The 21,214-nt window shown below is 50.6% G+C and overlaps 1 protein-coding gene and 1 long non-coding RNA gene across 3 annotated transcripts in view; both read left to right on the forward strand.

Annotated features, from left to right (window-relative positions):
* The window catches only part of LOC122391456 (calcium-binding protein E63-1-like), a 64,132-nt gene that overhangs the window by 22,340 nt on the left and 20,578 nt on the right, over positions 1-21,214 (forward strand). For both annotated transcript variants that reach the window (XM_043385371.1, XM_043385372.1), the window contains 3 exons: positions 6,541-6,687; positions 7,008-7,156; positions 7,413-7,524. In XM_043385371.1, coding sequence (XP_043241306.1) covers positions 6,541-6,687; positions 7,008-7,156; positions 7,413-7,524 — 408 coding nt within the window. The remainder of the gene's footprint in view (positions 1-6,540; positions 6,688-7,007; positions 7,157-7,412; positions 7,525-21,214) is intronic.
* LOC122391457 lies at positions 18,503-20,351 on the forward strand. The gene is made up of 2 exons (XR_006258353.1): positions 18,503-18,578; positions 19,680-20,351. It is a non-coding gene; the product is annotated as an uncharacterized LOC122391457 (long non-coding RNA).

The following is a 21,214-nucleotide window of genomic DNA, read 5'->3' on the forward strand; positions in this document are numbered from 1 at the left end:
CGCGAGCTCGCGCAGCCAGCCTTCAGGCTCCCAAAAGCTCTCTACAGTAGCACCCATAGCGGTCTGCCCCCAAGGGCAATGAGCTCCCGAGAGCTCGCACAGTAACCCGTCATGCTTCCTGGAGGTCGCGACAGAAAACTATCGTAGCTGCTAGCCCCCAGGGCAAGAAGCTCCAAATAGCTCGCCCGGCCACCGGTCAGGCTCCCAAGAACTCTCGACAACAGTGGCCTTGGCGGTCTGCACCAAGGGCAGTAGTACCCAATAGCTCGCGCAGCTCCCTTCGTCAGGCTCCCAGGAGCTCTCAACTTCAGCGCCCAAAACGGTATGTCCCAGGGCAAGAGCACCCAAAGCTCGCACAGCCACCTGACATGCCCCCAGAGCTCTCGACAGTAGAGTCACTAACGGTGTGCCCCCAAGGGCTATAAGCTCCCAAGAGCTCGCACCGCCAACTATGATCTCCCAAGAGCTCGCACGGCCACCCGTCATGCTCCCAAGAGCTCTGGACAGTAGCGCACATGCAGCCTGCCCTCGCACCGTCAACTATGATCTTCCAAGAGCTCGAAAGCCCCCGTCATTCTCCCCCAGGCTCCCGACAGTAGCACCCACGCGGTCTGCCCCCAAGGGCAATAAGTTCCCCAGAGCTTGCACAGCCCCAACGCCCGCACCGGTCAGATGACCGTATAGGTCGCCGGCAGATACAGATAGTCGGACGGGTCGCTCTGGCGCGTCCACACATCCGGAGCTCACACCCGCCGCGGCCCGCGGCCCGGTTGTGAAACGAAAGAATTGCTGGCACGCAGCCCGCCGAAAAAGGCAGCGCGTTACGCCCTCCTCGTCGATCCAGTGCCGGTCCCCGCACCGCCGCGACACGTGCGAACCGTCGCACACTGCCCGCAGATGGCCGAGCCGTTCGCGCCTACCCCCCCCCCCTGCGAGTGACGACGGAGGGGGGTGGCGAGCGCCCCTGTGTGTGCCGCCGCGCCACTCGAGCCGGCCAAGCGCCCGCCCTGTCACCGCGCCCTCCCCCTCCCCCACCAGGGATGGGGGGCGCGCAGCTGGGTGGACGCCGCCCCGCGGCGCATCCTCCAATCCAGTAATTAGACCGGGACCCGCGCGTTGGCCGCGCGGTGGACCTTCGGCCCATATCGCGTGCCCCTCCCCGCGCCGGGCGGTTGCGGCGCAGCGGGCGCGCACACGCGGCGGGCAGAGAGAACAGGGCGAACAGGAAACATCGGGTAAGATAACCGGACCTCTTACTCCCGCCCAAGGCGAAAAGCACACAGATCTGGGAAGAGAACCGGGCCGCTCCCGGCTACCAAGTACGGCCTTGGGTGTCGCTCCTTGAGGGTCAGGCGCGGCGGCGTCCGGCGAGCGCCAGGGGGCTCCCGACAGTGCTGCACCCAGTAGCTGCGCCTAAGGGCAATAAGCTTCCAAGAGCTCGTAGGGCTGCCGTCGGTCCCACAGGCAAAGCTCCCAAGAGCTCGTACAGCTTCGGTCGCCCCAAGGGCAATAAGCTCCCAAAAGCTCGTACAGCTACCGTCGCCCCAAAGGGGAGCAAGCTCGCTCCAAGGGCAATAAGCTCCCAAGAGCTCATACAGCCGTCGTCGCCACTAGGTGCAATAAGCTCCCAAGAGCTCGTACCGCCTCAGTCGCCCCCAAGGGCAATAGGGCTACCGTCAACCCCAAGGGCAGCAAGCGCTAAGCTACCAAGAACACGTACAGCCACCGTCGCCCCCAAGGGCAGAAAGCTCTCCCCCAAGGGCAATAAGCTCCCAAGAGCTCGTACAGCCATCGTCGCCCCAAGGCCAAAGTTCCCAAAAGCTTGCGCGGCCATCGTCACCCCAAGGGCAAAGCTCACATGAGCTCGTACAGCGACCGTCGCCCCCAAGGGCAGCAAGCTCGCTCCCAGGGCAATAAGCTCCCAAGAGCTCGAACGGCCGTCGTCGCCCTCAAAGGCAAGCTTCAAGAGCTCGGACGTGTGCTGAAGCCTTCGAGGGCAGGCATCAAGCTCGCCCCCAAGGGCAATAAGCTTCCAAGAGCTCATACAGTCATCCATCGTCGCCCCCAAGGGCAGTGAGCTCCTAAGAGCTCATACGGCTACTGTCGCCTTCGAGGGCAGCAAGCTCGCCCCTAAGAGCAAAAAGCTCCTAGCAGCCCGTACAGCCAACGTCGCCCCCAAGGGCAAGAACCTTCCAAGAGCTACCGTCGCCCCAGGGGCAGCAAGCTCGCCCCCAGGGGCGATGAGCTCCCAAGCGCTCGTGCAGCCATCGTCACCCCAAGGGCAATAAGCTCCCAAGAGCTCGTACAGCTACTGTCGCCTCAAGGGCAGAAAGCCCGCCTCCAAGGAAAAATAAGCTCCCAAGAGCTCGTACAGCCATCGTCGCCCCCAAGGGCAATAAGCACCCGAAGGCTCGTACGGTTACCGTCGCCCCCAAGGGCAATAAGCTCCCAAGAGCTTGTACAACCATCGTCGCCCCCAAGGGCAAAGCTCCCAAGAGCTTGTGTAGCCTCAGTCGCCCCCAAGGGCAACAAGCTCCCAAGAGCTTGTACAGCCATCGTCGCCCCCAAGGGCAATAAGCACCCAAGAGCTCGTACGGCTACCGTCGCCCCCCAGGGCAGCAAGCTCGTCGCCCCCAAGGGTATTAAGCACCCAAAGGCTTGTACGGTTACCGTCCCCCCAAGGGCAATAAGCTCCCAAGAGCTTGTACAACCATCGTCGCCTCAAGGGCAAAGCTCCCAAGAGCTTGTACAGCCTCAGTCGCCCCCAAAGGCAATAAGCTCCCAGGAGCTTGTACAGCCATCGTCGCCCCCAAGGGCAATAAGCTCCCAAGAGCTCGGACGGCTACCGTCGCCCCCAAGGGCAGCAAGCTCGCCCCAAGAGCAATAAGCTCCCAAGTCGCCCCCAAGGGCAATAAGCTCCCAAGTCGCCCCCAAGGGCAATAAGCTCCCAAGAGCTTGTACAGCCATCGTCGCCCCCAAGGGCAATAAGCTCCCAAGAGCTCGTACGGCTACCGTCGCTCCCAAGGGCAGCAAGCTCGCCCCCAAGAGGAAGAAGCTCCCAAGAGCTCGTACAACCATCGTCGCCGCCAGGGCAAGGCTCCCAAGAGCCCGTGCAGCCTCAGTCGCCCCCACGAGCAAAGCTCCCGAGAGCTCGTACAGCCTCAGTCGCCCCCAAGGACAATAAGCTCCCAGGAGCTTGTACGGCCGTCGTCGCCCCCAAGGGCAATAAGCTCCCAAGAGCTCGTACAACCATCGTCGCCCCCAAGGGCAAAGCTCCCAAGAGCCCGTGCAGCCACAGTCGCCCCCAAGGGCAATAAGCTCCCCAAGAGCTTGTACAGCCATCGTCGCCCCCACGGGCAATAAGCTCCCAAGAGCCCGTGCAGCCTCAGTCGCCCCCAAGGGCAATAAGCTCCTCAAGAGCTTGTACAGCCATCGTCGCCCCAAAGACAATTAACTCCCAAGGGCTGTAACAGCTACCTTCGCCCCCAAGGGGCAGCAAGCTCGCCCCCAAGGGCAATAAGCTCGAGAGCTAGGACAGCTACTGTCGCCTTCAAGGGCAGGAAACTCCCAAGAGCTCCCACGGCCGCCCGTCAGACCCGCGATAGTGGCGCCCGTAGCGGTCTGCCACCCCCCCCCCCCCCCCCCGGTCATCCCGCGGCGCTTGCCCGGTCGCCACCGGCGCTCTGCTCCTTCAGCGCACCCTGCCGAAGCTTGTCTAAGCTCGTTCTTATCAACCAGGAAGCAGGGATAGAAGAAATAGCGTTTCTCGTCCCCCGAGCAAGTGATTGTTCAAGCTGTCCAAGCCAGTGTAACCTTCGTTCAACCGTCTCCCGAAATGAACATTAGACAAAACGGAATTCCGAAGGTCCAATCCCAGATGACACCACTAATCGGTCCGCGGCGTCGCATTGCATTCTGCCAACAACCAGCGACCCGCACCACTCGGTCAAACTGACCCTCGACCGCTCACGCGGCTGCTCCTCACCCGGCAAAGGCGGTCAAGCCAGCACGTCAGAGCCCGCGTGGTCCGGAACAGCGACAGCCGATAGGTATCCGTGGTGTGCCTGCGAACCGACGGCGCGCCGCTGCGCGCGCTTTAGGTCTGTAAAAACTCAATAAGACATCATCTGGGACCACCACGATCACCCCGTTCCGGAAGGGTCACTGCCCCCTCGACTCTCCCTCAAACACCATGTTCCTTTCTCCTTGGCCCTGTCCCACTGCCCGTCCCATGACTCCAGCGGACAGTCACCCATGCCCCAGCTGTGAGCCATGCGGCCGGGCGCCGCCATACGACACCGTGACCGATAAGGCCGGGCTGTTTACTTTATTGGGTCTCCGCTGCCCGGTCCGCCGCGCCGCGGCGCCGGCGGGCCCGTGGACCGCGCGGACAAAGGGAGGGCCATCCCCGTTTTTGAGCGGTATTTCACTCGATGCTGCTACCACGCTGCTATCGCATTTTGCGAGCTGAAGTCACACATGTGACGACATTTTGGCAGGGTTGGAGATACGGATGTACGGATGTCATGGAAACCCAATTAGCACGTGTGATAGCGCACGCTGGCAGCGGCCGTAAACAGGGCCCTGGCCCGGCGCCTAGATCTGGCTGCGTGCGGCGTGCTTCGATGACGTCACCCACCCGGCTCCGCTCGCTCAGCCGGAGCGCAGGGGTTAAGCGCCGCTGCACCGTTGCAGCGCGCAGCGATACCAGGGTGCAGGTGGTCACGGGCCAACCTGATATCAGCCCTGAAACTGTCACCCGAGGTCACCAAGTCACTGACCGCGTTCGCCCCCAAGGGTACCGCACCGCACCCACCAGCCCCCAAAGGCTTCAAAGACCAACCAGCAGGCCCCTCAGCCGCTGCCACACTCCATAAGCACAGGGACGTCTGACCCCGTCCCGCTCCCCCGCCGCAGTCGGCAGTCGCGCTGGCAACCAGTCACCGAACTGTGACAACAGGAGACAAGAACAGAACAGAAGGCAAGCGCTAACCCACAGTCTGGGTCCTCACGGAGCGCTCCCACGACCACAGCTGCCGCGGTGGCGCGCTTCAAGCGTCCAAAAGCTCTTGACGAAGCAACGAAAAAAAACGTCCACGACCGTCTCTCCCAAGCCGATATTGCCAGCCTATTCGATTTGTAGCACGAGATGTCGGACAACACCATCCAGATTAGACAGCGCGTGACTCCGCAATAACGCAAGTCGCGCGAATTCTGTTTACCCGCTGATTATACATCGACATCTGACAGCCATGACAATAAGCTCCCAAGAGCTGGAAAGTGGCGCCTTCGCGGTCTGCCCACAAAAGCATCCCTGCTCTCGAGGGCGCAGGTTACTGCGCCCATCAAGCTGTCGCGGCACCCGGCCAGTTACACAACAGCGAACTCGGCCCTTCGCTTACCTGTAGTCAGTGGCATCTACTGACAAACCTCGCGTCATGAGTCGTCACAGGCGGTTGGTTCTCTGCCTCCCAGCTCCTGCGCTGCGCTGAATCGCAAGGCACCGCCCTTCTGAGTACCATGCCACCACTCCCTCTTTCGCCGTCACTATTCATAGCCTCTCTGTCACTCCGAGTGTCACACAACGAGAGAAGCCAAAAAATTGTTGAGACCATGACCGATGGTCCGTCCCCTTCGCTGGCTCGTCTCTGACTGTCCTATATCCCGCGCTCCCCTCGTGCCTCCCGCCCCAGCCCGCCCGCTCCGCTTATCTCTCTCCCTCCCACCCTCCCTCCCTCTCTCTCGCTCTCTCCGGCATCTGTCTGCCCTCGCCCAACGCCTCTTAGCCGGGGGGCCGCTAAGTTGCCATTTGCAGTATATTTACGATTGCCAACCGTATTCATTCTCATAGTTTACAGTTCCAAACTACTATTGCACATTGCACACATCAGTCCTGACTTTATCATGTAGATACAAAATGGTCAGACATTTAACGCTATTTCCGTCCTTGACATTTACAATTTACTCAAGCTAAAATAATAATAATTAGTGGCTTTCGAACTATCAGTAGTCAGTACCTCAATTGTAACCGAGATCGGCCACCACTCCCCCGCTTCGACATCCCCCCTCCCCCACCCCCACGGTTCCGCCGTGAGTCGTGACCCCCTGTTCTGCCGTGACCCTCTGTCCGCCGTGACCCCCTCCCTATACCGCCGTGACTCCCCTCCCCCTCTTCCGCTGTGACCCCCTATCCCCGTGACCCCCTCCCTGTACTACCGTGAACCCTATCCCTCGTGACCGCTCCCTATACCGCCGTGGACCCCCTATCCCCGTGACCCCCTCCCTGTACTGCCGTGACCCCCTCCCCCTCTTCCGCCGTAACCCCTGTCCTCCGCAACCCCCTATTCCGGCCGTGACCCGCTGTCCGCCGAGTTCCCTGTCCTCCGTGCCCCCTCCCCCTCCCCTCCCTCTGTCCCGTCGTGACCCGCTCCCCGCCGTCCGGCCAGAGCTGAAGATGGTGTTCCGTCTGACCCACTGTGCGCCGTCCGGCCAGAGCTGAAGATGGTGTTCCGTCTGACCCACTGTGCGCCGTCCGGCCAGAGCTGAAGATGGTGTTCCGTCTGACGGACCGCAACAAGGACGGCAACATCACGGCCGAGGAGCTGAAGCGCATGCTGCTCGATAAGCTGGACATCCAGGTGGACGACTCGCTCATCGGAGAGCTGATGACGTCAGCAGGTGAAAACGGTACGTCACTGGTCCCAACTGACCACGGAAAGATTCAAGGTGTCAGAGGTCTTTCCAAATCGTAATTTTTATGTTAAATTCTGAATATTTTGCAGGCATGCATCGACTTAGCTATTACAATTGTCCGTTACAGTTAAACATGGAAGCACAGATGGCAAGCAATGCTATGCACTGATGCCCAAATATACCTACTATTCGTAAACTTCAATTCGTGCACACGTTAAAGCTTTTGTCACCGTTTGATTGCCACCACAGGCCTCTAAAGTTTGTTCAAAAATAAGACACTCTCCCGGCCCGACCATCGCGCCCTGTGTCGGCAGATGGAGGACTCATCAGCGAGGGTCAGTTCATCTCCTGGTTCCTCAAGATGCAGAGCCTCTCCGCCGACAAGGCGCCCGACCATGTGACCAGCGACTTGTTCTCGGCATTTCGACTGTTTGACAGGGACGGCAACGGCTACATCACACTGGTCAGTATTACGTCATGCACCAGGTACAACTTAACAGCGAATGATTTTCATCTTTATAGGTATATAATTACATTAAATGTAGCCAAAATTTCTACTGAATCTCTATGCCAAATGTCACATGATAGCCTTTTAGACGAAACGTTTGATCATCGGGAGTCCGAATCACTTTTTGCTGTTGGAAGATACTGCATCTTTTCTCTGCCGATCAGCTCTCCACCCCTCCCTCTCCCTCTCTCCGTTCTTTTCGTCCCACCAGGACGAGTTGAGGAGAGCCATGGACCTCATCGAGGAGCGAATGACAGAGGCAGAGCTGAACGCCCTCATACAGATGGCGGACGCAGACAAAGACGGCAGAATCAACTACGAAGGTAGGGGAAATACACCACAGGAAATACACTACAGAGCTGAACGCCCTAATACAGATGGCGGACGCCGACAAAAACGGCAGAATCAACTACGAAGGTAGGGAAAGTACACCACAGGAAATACACTACAAAGCTGAACGTCCTCGTAGTGATTGGCAGACGCAGACAAGGACGGCAGAATCGGCTACGAAGGTAGGGGAAATACACTACAAAGCAGTCTTCATACAAATAATCACAGGAAAGGGAGATAGAAGCAACTATAAAGGTAATAAAAATACACTACCCAGAGCTGAGGAAAGCAAAGCATTAATCCTATGCCCAAAAATGTGTCATTGCTAATTCACAATGATAATTTAAGTCAAAATAAAGAATAGCAGATGGCTTATAGATTGGATGATGGCAATGAACGAGCCAGCTGTGTCTTGTTGTTACTTGTTAGACCTTCACACACCTCCCCAGCGTTCTGCGTTAGTGTATTACGTTCCCTACAGCCAGTTCGTGCGCTGCGGCACAGCCTAGCTTCAGGCGCAGACGCATACTGCCATCTAGCGGCGGATATATAAGCTGACAGTCTGCCGACGTGGCGCGACACACTGGATCGCGGATCTTACTGAGATCTAGACTAGTGACGGAAACATACCCGGAGGGATAACGGTGTCATGTCACCTGCTTAGGTCATCTCAATGTGTGTCGCCTGCACGCGAATTTTCTCCCCCATGCATGCCTTGCTACCCTCAGTACCCAGCAAGAGCAATGTTCTTGTCGAGCATTTGACTTTTTAAATGATCCTTAAGCGTTGCAATAACCCTTCTGTGTTTCATTAAAGCTAAACGGTTTCTTTTAATTAAATAACGAGGACGCAACAACAAATTTACTACTCATGATCAGACTTAAGTCGCACTTGCCGGAAAACGGCCAGTTTGAAAATATAAGCGTAAATGTCGTACAGCTCTGACAAGGTTACAGCTGCGAGTCAAATAAAGCCAAGTTCACAAACATCTGGCCACATGCGACGGAAGGCCCCGGAAAACTCCTCTCTGGGCCGCTGTCCGATCGCTGGACTGTGCAGTGTGTAGTGTCTCACGGACTGACTGCATCACCCGCCATGAACGGCGGTGTGTCATGTCATTGTGATTTCACGAGCATGTCTGTGGAAGTGTGGAGTGTGGAGTGTGAATGTAGACTGTGGCTGTGCAAAATACGCAAATATGGACGCAAACTATTATTGACACGCAGCAGCAACGCATGTCGCACACTCCTTGTTCCTGCAGTAACTTTCCAAGATCCAAGTCCAAGACTGTGTACTTATTGAATGACTAAGTTTTATGATATTCCGGCATTTTGGTAAGGTCACAGTTTGTATTGCGCTTGTGTCGAGATAATAAAATATGTATTTTCTTTCAATTAGCCCATTACCAAAAACGTTAAACACTTTTACCATTATTAACCCTCGCCCATGTAGGGGGGGGGTTGGTGCAACCCCCCCCCCCCCTGAGGCTTTTCGGAAATAGTGCAAAAACGGCGGCGCGCAGCGCCGCCAAATTTTGGGTACCTTATGGGGCAAACCTTGCGCATCTTTTGCTAAAAAAATTTGACCGGGTCATGTCAGGTCACGGAGTTATGACGTCACAAAGGGAACAGCCTCCGGCCGGATTTTCACAAACTGAGTGCCAACGCCCAAGGTTTCCTGCCGGTGGTACGGACATCGGTTGATGGATCGTGATGAAACTTCCCATGCATGTTGGGGCAAGTATTGGCTATCATATGGTATACGAAACTTGACCGGGTCAGGTCAGGTCACGGAGCTATGACGTCACAAGAGGAACAGCGTCCGGTACTATTTTTGAAAAGCGCCCGAACCACTATTTTGCTAATTCTTGTCACCTCAATGGGAATATGCAGCAATATTAGTTTCTATAGGGAGCAAATGGACCTCCCAAATCCAAAAATACAATCAGATTTCAAAAATTTAAATTTTGATTTTTCGAATTTCTGCCGCCGACTGTGACCTTGCCGACTTCCGGCGCTCCCAACGCGCCATTTTTAGAGCTAGGGAAACGAAATACATACCAAACGATAGAGAATTGATCAAGGAACACGATAGTGAAGGTTTCAAGTCGATATCTCCCACCGTTTTGCCGCAATCGCCGCCGAAAGTTGAAAAAAGTCTATTTTTCCGAAAATTTGACCTTTGACCGGTCAAAAGTAGGTCAAATATTGACCTAGGACCAAAAAATATACCACCAATCGCGAGATCTCGGCGAGAGCAATCCGTTGGTCTTTTCCGCTAAGCTCTACGACGCTCCGTTTTCAAACGCCAAGGGGGGGGTCGCACCAACCCCCCCCCCCCTGCATGGGCGAAGGTGGCAGATCGCCGTTTACGGGCGAGGGTTAAAAAGTAAAAATGAAAATTAATGTCAACCTACCTATTGATTGACAAAATATGAATGTAGGTTGGATGTATAAAAAGCTCTTTCAGTTACTCTTGGGTAAATGAAATGAAATGACACGCCCATGTATGACCTGCCCAGACCGCCCAGTTACAGCCAAAGGCCGGTCGTATGTGGAGCCACTCCTTCCACCCCAATCGTCCGGACTAAGGGCGGTCTTGATGGATGTCCTTAGCGTTCCCGATCTGCCTGAAGGATTCACTGCCGCCGACCCACTTTAGCCGCCGGCCGAATTCCTCCGATGACCCATAGAAGCAGCCAATGCGCCGCGAGAACTCGACGAGGATTACTCGATTTCCGGGTGATTGCTTCTTATCAGCGGTGTTGAGTGTAGTTATTATATCAGCGGTGTTACGATGAATACGGGTACGATCGTACCGCTGCGTACCATTATACGCCGCGAGGCGCTGCGTAGCGTTTACTGACACGAGGAATGCGAGGAAGGTCGATTGTATGCCGCCGCGAGGTCTTCGGCGCCCGATGAAAGCGGCCGGGGCCCGCCGCGAATACGGAAGTGTCGGCCCTGATGTATGGAGGTGGCTGAGTGAGCGGGTCATTACCACGGAGTACAGCTCTGCTCGGGGAGAGCGTAAACCCTCTGTGAGCCACAACGGCGTATTTCGGACGATGACATCAACTTGCTTTTCACTTAAAACCTTATTGCTCTCGAAACTTGTTCATTTATTTATGGCACTACCTAATCCTTCAAAACAACGCATAAAAGAACTAGAAAAAATATTTTTTGAGTTTATTTGGGGACGAAAGAATGATAAAGTAAAGCGTACAAAAATAATACAAAGTTATTCCAAGGATGGACTAAACATGATTGAGTTACAATCATTCATTAAAAGTATGAAATTAACATGGTTAAAGCGCATGTGGATCTCCAGTGCAGATTGGACTACTATTGCTAGAACAGAACTCCCAGATATACAAAACATGTTAACATATGGTTATAAGAAGTTAGAACTATGTAAAAGAAATACAACAAATCTATTTTATTTGAACCTTATAGATGCATGGGTTCAGTTTAATCAAGAATATTATCCATCAATAGAGGAACTTGCTTCGGAAAACATTTGGTTCTCAAATTAGACAAAGTACGGAACAACTATTATAAAGAAATGGAATGATAAAGGCCTGAGGTTTATAGGAGATCTATATAACCTACGTACTGGATTAATTCTTTCAAGACAAGATGTTGAAAGAACCTACGGCATACGTATGAACTTTTTATGTTACGCATCCCTTGTTCGAAGCTTACCAAAAGAAATTCGAAAAGAAATAGACAAATCGTTGATAATAAAACCAAACATCCCATACAAAATTAACCAGGTATTGAATACCAGCAATTTTCCCCAATTAGCATATCGAGCATTTGTTGGAAGTATGCGGAATTCTAACAAAGAGTCCAATCTACGTCTTAAAGCAAAGTGGACTACAGATATTGGCGAGTTCGTTGAAGGCACAGTGGAACAAATATCGAAGGCAACATCATATACATATTTTATATTTCTTCATTATAGAATAATAAGCAGAATATACGCCACAAATAAGTTTCTGCACAATATAAACTATGTAAACAATAATGCATGCTCCTTCTGTAGTGAAACATCGGAAACTATCCTTCATTTATTTTGGCAGTGTCCCAAGACTCAAATATTAATTAAAGAAGTATTATCCCACCTGAAACAGGAATACGGAATAGATATAATCGTGAACAAAGTAAGCTGGTTTTTTCTTAAAGACTTATCAAAAATAGCCATGCTTTTATTCACGCTTATTAAAGATCACATTCACAAATCACGTCTCAGGTCTTCTATGCCATCAACGATGGTCGTGTTGCAAATGATAAAGATTGAACTGCAAAAAGAACAACACATTGCAAAAACAAGCGACAAACTCGATCTCTTCCACCAGAAGTGGGGCAATCTTACAAGATTGTTAGCGTCCGCTCCGCCCCCGGGTGGGCGACTCGGAAACGTGTCAATTCACCAAATATAATTAAAAAAAAAACACACACACACACACCTACACCCCCCCCCACACACACACATACACACACACACACCACACACACACGCACACGCACACCCACACGCACACACACATGCACAAGCACCTAAACTGATACAAACACATTGCACAAGCACACCGACACATGCATGTACGCACACAGTCACAAACACAACTCAGTACAAACAGAAATGCCTACACATACATAAATGCAATCATTCCGTTTCTTTAACAGTGTAGTTTATGTTGTCTGTTTAATTACTTGTTTGTTTGGTTGCTCTTTGCTCACCTAGGTTACTGTTTGTTGTGTTTGAACGGAAGATTGTTGAACGTTACTGTGTTTAAACGCCGGCCTGTGGCGGAGCCCTGAGTTTTGCCGAGCATTGGGCCCCCGCCCCTATGACCCATCCGGGCCAACCTGGGTACCGGTCCCAATTGAAAGGGACCGGTCGGCCGCCCGGGCGGGCGGGGCGCCGGCCTGTCGAGTGTCGGGTCGGGTCGGCGCTCCCCTCGCCCGGGCGGTGGTTAGGGGGCACCCCCGGGAAAAATGATTTTCCGGGGGTGCGGGCGGGGGCCCGCGGCCCGTGATTCGTTACGCCAACGAACAATCGAAACGGAAGGAGTGGCGCCCGCTCACTGTCTTCGACAATCGAGTATACTATGTTGTGCATGCTGTGCGTCCTGCTATGCATATGCTGACGATCTCAACCCCGGCCAGAAATAAGCGGTATTGCTGCACGCTGTTGCAGTTTGTGTCTGCAATTTGTGTTTGGTGATTGTTGTCTGTGCAATAAGCTGTGAAGTGTGCCGTGTTCAATAAACTTCAGCGAATATGAAAAAAAAAACTTGCTTTTCACGAATGATTGCGCTGCGAACTGTGAATGTTCTATGGTGTCCAGTGCCGTCAATGTGGTCCAGCTTCCGCAATGCTATGCTATTCAGCTGCTAAAGTTACGTAAGGATTGTTGTTAGGTGTATGTATTGCAAGTATCATTCAAGTATCATGGAATTCTATTGACGCTTTTTTTCTAATCGGGTGTGTAACTAGTTTCTGCTTTCAGGTGCGGTCTTTGTACATGCACATTCAGTAAGTCTACACCTAGTTGGAACGAACCTCCCAGGATTTGTTGTTTTGACTTTTTGACTGATAACCGTTTCACACCTCGCGTTACATTTTGACCTCGTATCACAGTTCTACCAATGAGCGCTGGAGCATAGTCCCACAAACTGACGCACCAACCGAACCGTTTCATGGCCCGGCTCACCACCATGGCTGAGGGTCGCACCCTACTCAGACTTTCCCATTGTGGCTGAAATGCGACTAAGTTTTCCTAAATTGGGCTGCTATTACAACTAATAGTTATCCCTCGCCGGACCTATTGGTTTTCTAAATGTTCCATGCTAAATGTTTCTAAATGTACATACGCGCCGGCCGAGGGGGTGGGTGGGTACGACCCCCCCCCCCCCTTCGCCGTTTCGCCCCTGGTGGAGCTAGCGCGGCGCGGAAAAAACGAGCGTGTGTGCCGTTACGAGACGCAGAGATTGCTACCCGATTTTAAGGTCCTAGGTCAACCGGTGACCTCTGGGATCAGGTCAAGTGCCCCAAAGTACGGTTCCGTTTTTGGTAAATAACTTCGCAAAAAACGGCCGCAGAACCGCGATTTTGACAGCATCGTGTTTGCCTCGCTCATGCACCTCGAATGATATGCTTTTTGTTTGGGAGAGGTCAAGTTAGGGCGTTGACCTCAGGTCACGGTCAGGTCAGCGCCTCCAGGTCACGAAGCTGGTCGAAATAGGTCATGTTGCATATCATTCGATTCATATCATTCGATTCTTCCTGAGTCCATTGGTGGCTTTCCCGACTCGCTGGCTCAATTTGATCGGGGGTTATTGACGAAAAACTAATATGACCCTAATGACGTCATAAATGACGTCACGCAAGGTCAACATTGCAAAAGTGACGCATGTCGCCTTGCAAGGAGTGCATCAAATCACGATTCTGTGTGCTTGAGATAGTTAGAGATCGTTCCCGGCGTCAGAATAACAGTTTTCATTTTTCCCGATTGACTTATAATGGTGAGGTCATGAAAATGACCTGACCTCATATGACCTTACGGAAAATCCGAGATAGGTATACAAGTTGTGAGACTCAGATCCTGCAAGTTTCATTTCCCTGTAAAAGCTCCTCTGGCAGTGAGGGCGTTGCGAATTTGCGACATCTGAAGACCGTGCAGAGGCTCACTTATGACGTCATAGGCCAGTGACCTAACCTGACCCGAAAATGCGGTTGGTATCAAAAGATCCGGCTTGAAGCAAAGGTCAGTTATGCTAAGTTTCAGCTCTCTATCCCCAGCGTGTTCGGAGCTATCGCGAAAAACCCTATGGGGGGCGGCACCCCCCCCCCCTCGGCCGGCGAGGGTTATACTGAAATGCTCCCCACTGTGACTGAAATTCAGCCATGTTTGCGCAATGGCTTGTTTTATAGTGCTGAATGCGAGGAAAGGGTATCGCAAAGTGCCAACCACAACGTCTGAGCCTCTAAGCTCCTTCTGAGCATATTAGCTCGTAAAGACAATGTTGGGTATAAGCACCGACAAGTTCATGAATGCTTCCGCTATAAGTCCAGCATTTTATTACGACCTCAAAAGCCGGCGTTTGAGCACAAGTTCGTGGAATCCCGCAAGTGAGCGTTTGACGGCGGCTTCTACCGGTGGCACGCCTATCTCCGTGCACAGAGACCGTGGCAACTGGCGGTACGGGATGGTGATTGGTGACCCGTGACACCACCGGCCCCCGGAGACCGACATCCGGACACAGAGAGTCGGAGAACTCTGGGAACTGTTATCTGGCCGCTCTGGGGCGGTTATTTGGCCACTCTGGGACGGATATTTGGCCACTGTGGAGCGGTCATATGGCCACTGTGGAGCGGTTATCTGGCCGCTGTTGTCGGGCCAACAGCGGCTGTTCTGTCCACGGGGGTGCCGGTAACAAATTCCGACGGGCGGATGTCCCCAGTGGAGGGCGATGAGAAACCGGAAACGACTTCAGCTCAGAGACGCTAAGCCATAAAGCAAACCACAGCTGAACTATCACCAGTATATAAGGACATACATACACAGTGTCAGGTGTCAGGTCTACCGGTTCTCTGAGATCAGGTCAAAGAGCCAACAATCGAGGTCAATACGTCAATACTCAATTTCTTGTATACCTAACTAACTTTGGCAAAAAAGGTCGCTCTTGAACTATTTTTTTTTCTACCACCAGTCACCACGTTTGCCACGTCCAGCCGTGTCGGATAGGTAATAGGTAGGGATAGGGTAAGGTGCCTAATTAGTGACCCCCTTAATTTGAACCGTCATTGCTCACGCTCTGTGGGTGCCACTGTATTACTGGCTTGATTTTCGGAGAGATCGTTCATTTTTCTATTAAAATATAGTCATTTTCTGCCCCAATATTCACTAACTTATTTGTAGTGAGCATTTTGGCAGACCATTGCAAAAAACGCTAATAGGGAACTCTTCCCGATTAGCGACCGGGGAGGGTCGCTAATAAGTCTATGGGTTTCTCCATATTAAAAATGGCAAAAAAATGCGACGCCTGAAAAGATGAAATATGATCTCAAAAAGGTATCCTATACGCAAAGCACTCAATCACTCGAACATGCACGTTTATCCAACACATTTACGTAAGTAAAAACTGATCACGTGATGCACTGAAGGCGAAAAGAAGGCGGAAACCCAAATTTTGCGGGCTATCTCGTAAGATATTTGAGGTCCGCGCTGAATTCGGCACCCCTGCAGTCGGTGACGACATTTGGCATCCCTGCCACACATTGCAAGCTTCAGCAACACCTCATTTTCATTTCTCCCTTTTCCCCTTTCTTTCCCTTCTTGAGCTAGTTATTTGCGACCATGTCAGGCGCAAATAGGAAATATGAGTTGCGACACATTTTTAATCGCCGTGCTGTGCACAGTTGAGCGATTCACTATGGGAAAACGGCAATCAATTGAAAAAGGAATGTCGATTCAGAATAAAAAAGGTGCATCATCCTAATGTGCATCGCTTTTCATCAGAGAGGGCCCAAACACACACTTTTTGGATAAGAAACTCGTCATTTTTATTTAAACTCACCTGAAACGTCCCACCAGAAACATCGACGACCGGAAAATAATTTAATTTGATAACCAAAGTATGGCTGACCTTTTGACGATGTCTTTACCCCGTTTTCTCCTGCCAGTTTTTCTGTAGGGAGGTAGGTCGCAAATCGGAAAGGGTCGCTAATTAGGCACCTTACCCTACCTTTTGTTAAGGAATGCACAACCACGGAAAAATTCATGTCTCAGGTCCAGATCAGATTCAGCTGTTATAGAGAAATGTCGCTCAGAGCCCAGAGGTGAGGCTAGCATAAAGATAACGGCGGCCGGCTGTTTTTGGCTTGTTTTTGTTGGTTTTTATTAAAACTGGCCTCAGAACAGGACAGGAAGCCGGTGGATGAAGTTCATGCTTATAGTTCATAAGTTTCGCTTTGGCAGGCAATTATTTATTATGACGGTTCATTGGTGCATTTTTTGACCCGGTATCTCAACCCACTTGGCTAAAAACTCAGATGAACTCAGATGGCTTATGGCTGATGGCAGTGACTTTTCATGGTGTGTCAAAAGTGGAAATAGCCGCCCGGCTTTAGTTCGCCAGCCTTGTCAATAGATGGCAGTACCACAATATGGGCAGCGGATCGTGCAATTGACGTCAAATTTTGTTATCTGCTAAGAATTGAATGGCGGATCTTTTCATGCAAGAATCAAGTAAATCGGTCCACAACTTTTCTAGCAACAGAGATATGAATTCAAACACCCTGCCAGAGCGGCGGCGCGGCGGCCGGTGGCAGCCGTTACGCGCCGCCTGGGAGACAGGCGGCGCTGAACGGTTCCGAATTGGCACTGCATTAAAACCTGTTAACTGCTTGGAATAGTTATTATAGCAAAATTTTTATTCAAGTGAGGAATAACCAAGGGCAGGAAGTATGTATGCTTGTGTGCGTACTATGTAAGCCAAGAAACTGCATTAGCAGATACTCGCTAATATTAGATCCAGCCAAGTCCAAACGAATTCCAGCTGGTGTGTTTCTGATGGGTCAACAATATTTATCGTTCGATGGCGGATACAGTTTTAACAATACAAAAAATATTTTTGCACAGCTCTATTCCTTGAATAATTCTCTTCAACGCCTCATTCCTAGTTAAGCGAATTAGCCCACCATGGTTGAATAAATAAGGCGATTTCGCCCATGGGTGAAACTTTGACATTACCATTGGGGTCCCAAACGTCCAAGGGGGCCTCCATTTAGTGGGGGGCCTCCAAGCAATTAGGGGCCTCCAATCGTGGAAGCGGTAATTTACGAACCACGCCAGGGCCTCCTCTAAGAAATTTTCACTGGGGTACCAGAGGCTCAGAAGCCAAACCCAGGGTAGGTACTAGGTACCCTCAAATCCAGTTTTCTCATCGGATTTAGGCCACTTATTTTCCGTCACAGCTCGGATGCCATGATTTAATTTTTTAATATTAATAAAGAAATGACAGGTCACCTGACCCTACTGGTGGTTCCAGGCCAGCAGGGCCAGGGTGACATTGTATGTAAATTTCCCCCGCGGCGTCCGAAATCGATGAAAATTTCTGGCTTTTTCACTTTCGACAATAAAACAAAATGCCTCTATTATAAAAAAGAATTTAACTGCACAGCATTGCGCAAGGAATCTAACCGACCCCAGAAAGTGTGAGGGTTAATAACCCTCGCCCGCACCTGGGGTGAGGGTTGCCACCCCCCATGTTAGTTTTTTTTCTGCTCTACACTGAAAATTTTAAAAGTTAGAAACCTGATTTTTTGTATAGCTGTTTTTTATCTTTTCTCAGCGTCCAATAGAAATTTTAAGTTTCTGTGGCTTTTGGGTTTGGAGATATGACCTTGTTCTTCAGGTCATGTCATGCCCTAAATGACGAATACCCAATGTCTTGCGTTGGCTATGGGCCTTGTGAGCTTTTGACACCCTGATTTCGTTTTTTTTTTTTGCCAGTCTTACCTCCCACCTATCATTGAACATGTTGTTCTGCGATGTAGGTACAGATGTCAAGGTCAGGGTCAAGGTCAACCTAGGTCATCTAAAATTGTTGCGTTTTAGGCAAGCTGAATTTACTTTTCGTGAAGTTTCTTTGACCGCATGTTTAGTAAAAGCTTCTCAGTTCATGGTGTCATGTACAGGGACCCGCAGTTGCTACTGTACACATATATTACCAATTTAGAATTGCGCTATTATTTGCTAAGTGCTGGCCATTGGAGAAAGGAAATGTAGCGCAAAGTATGGAGGAATAACACATGTTTGCTCCTAGCACGTATGTTTTGTATAATTCCTCATACCGCAACAGATATTCTTCCAAAACTACAATCGTGCTATTTTTACGCGCCGGTTGCCTCCCCAGAGCCCGTCCTTGGTATCGCCATGGATGAAGTAGATACTGAAGTAGATGCCTTGTTTTTTGAAAAGTTAAGCCCCTTTGGAGCACATTGGAAGGTTTCAGAAGATGCAGGAAGATGGCAAGGTAAGATTGGTAAGGTTTTCTTATGGTTGGAAGGTCTGAGTGGCCTAAGATATTACTGTAAAGAGGGGCTGTTGACGATACTGGCGCACATTGCTTCTCGCCGTATGTCGTCAAAAATCATATAATTTGGGCCGTAATTGGTTAATCACTTATTTATATGTTCAATTTTATGTTCTTTATATGTTTGTTATATGTTTGACACATCATATCTCAAGCTTATACATGCCGCTGATGATATAGCCATGGTTTTGTTTGTGACACAATTTCTGTCTTGGTAGCGCATGATAGGTGGTGGATGATGCATTGTTAGTTGTGAATTGCTTAAGTTTTTGATAAGTTTTTAGTTTGGCAAAATCAGTTAGTGTACCTATAAATTGGTCCACTGCTCACTGCTCAGTACCTACTCACTGCTCACCCATATCAGTTTCCTACGTATTTCTCTGAACGGCTGACTAGAGTGCAACACACTTCAGGACTCAGGAGCAGTTAACTGGCATCATGTCATTTCAGCTAATTTTTATAACCTGCTTGCCATTTGCCAATGCCCTGATTTCAAAAGTAGAGTTGAATGATATTGGATCAAAAAACACATCTAAATAAATCATGTTCTCAGCCTGAAAAACTGAACCATTTGACAGTAAAAAGAAAGCCTAACGGCAGCCAGTGTCAACCACAAAAGAGTGCCGACCCTGGTCCCTGACATCAGCTTCCTTCTTTTCTCAAAAGTCGAAAGGTCCAGAGTTGTACGAAGAAGTTTGTGAGCTTCCCTCCATTGAATGATATATAACAATCACTTTTTTAGAACGAGTGCTAGACAAACTGTGTAGATATCAGATAGATTTAAGCAAGATCAAAGTCATTTTAAACTATGTAAGCCTAGCAGATGAGGTGTTAAGCTTTTGGGTACTTTTGTTAGGTAGTATCCTGTCAAGGTATTATTATTATTATTTTTTTTTTTTGCTCAACATCATCGCAATGTAAAATACTTTTTTTGTGATGTTGTGGCCTGTGGGGAAACAGTTTGCCTTGGAATGCCCTCACTCTCCATTTCATTATGGTATGCTCAGGTATCTAATTTCCCTCTCTCTATCTTTGTTTCAGATCAAAGAGATGGGTTCAGTTTTCACGGTGTGCTGACTTGAATTGGCATCCTGTGATTTGTGATGTGAATTATGATGCACGCACTCGCAGGTGCACGCCCGCTGCGGACACGTGTGACGTGACGGCAGCAGGCGGACGGGGTGTGAACTGTGAACTGGCTCGACCGAAAATTGTTTAAGTTATCACAGCGTGTGTAACTGACTAACATACCTATGGGCATACCCATTGAGCGGATAATGCGTTCGTGTGCATTATCGTGTTTGCATTTATTCCCGATATACTCTGGTGGGAGATGTGAATTGGAAACCAACTTGGTGCTACGACACCGTTTAGTAGGCATGTGGCACGTCGTTTCTCGAAGACTTCCTATCAGTCTATATGTATTGTAAACATTGTGTGTCATCTTTCACCTTAGTTGTCATTTGAACCTGTGTTAAATTCTGAACCTCAGACCGGAACAGACTAGGAAATCGCACGCGAAATTCATTAAGTTGCAATAGCATCAATCACACGCAAGTAGGTGCGTGCTATGGATGCGAGTGCGACCGGGGTTTATTTGAATAGGCTCTCGGTCTCGCACATGATTTCTGACTGCGGAAAGAGTCGGTTTCAGCCTCTACTCAGTATGCATTTCGCTCATGCGACGGCAAATATAAGTTCAATACGGAAACAGTTTTTTAACGAAACGGCGTATGGTAAGCTTATAATCCTGGAATGCTTCTTGAAAGAAATTTTAAATGATGCAGATGTTCGTTAATCGATATGACAGCATTTGTCTTGATCTTTATAAGTTAGTCAAAATGGCTGTAGTAATGATTCGGATGTTTCACGGCGAACGGCACATTCCCTGTGCCGACGACTGAGTCCGAATGCTTAAGATGATCAGCAAGAGGGCAACCCGAGTGATAGACAAAGTCGTTTGATCGAAGGTATTTGCAGGCAGAAGGCGCCTGGCCTGGCCATGAGAGCTAACAATACGACGTGCTGAGGTAAAATCAGCCAGTCGCGCTCGGCAAACGACCCATGCACACCATTCTTTCCAAAACGATAGAGAGTCTATGGAACCGCCCTGTACCACTCTTTCGGGACCCGACACTGTTGGCCGATGCCCAACTTAGCCGCGGCTGGTTAAGGCCATGTAACTTGCCGGTCATTTTCGGACTTTGCTGGTATTGGCCGCTGCCTGACTGGGCGGCGGCGGCGGGCTGTCCTTAGCAGGGACCAGTTTGCTCGATAGGTGGCAGCACTTTCGGGCGGTCGCGCAGTACAATGGGAATTCCGCGGAGTTGCCGATCCAGGTAGTAGGCAGGGGTGGATTTTTATATTAAGTTGGGGTTGCACGTGCAACCCCAACTTTGAATTGTGCAACCCCAACATCGGTTTGTGCAACCCCAACTTTACAACTGAAATAAATCGGCTGGCGACTCGAATGGTGCCGCCCCCATAACCCTGAGCCATCCCAAAACTCTATGCCACCCGTTGACTTGGCACCATCTTTCAAAAGAGCCCTACCCATCATGTAGGCAATAGTCACC

This window comes from Amphibalanus amphitrite, unplaced genomic scaffold (assembly GCF_019059575.1).
Source record: "Amphibalanus amphitrite isolate SeventyFive unplaced genomic scaffold, NRLGWU_Aamphi_draft 000438F_arrow, whole genome shotgun sequence".
Taxonomy (NCBI): Eukaryota; Metazoa; Arthropoda; class Thecostraca; order Balanomorpha; family Balanidae; genus Amphibalanus; species Amphibalanus amphitrite.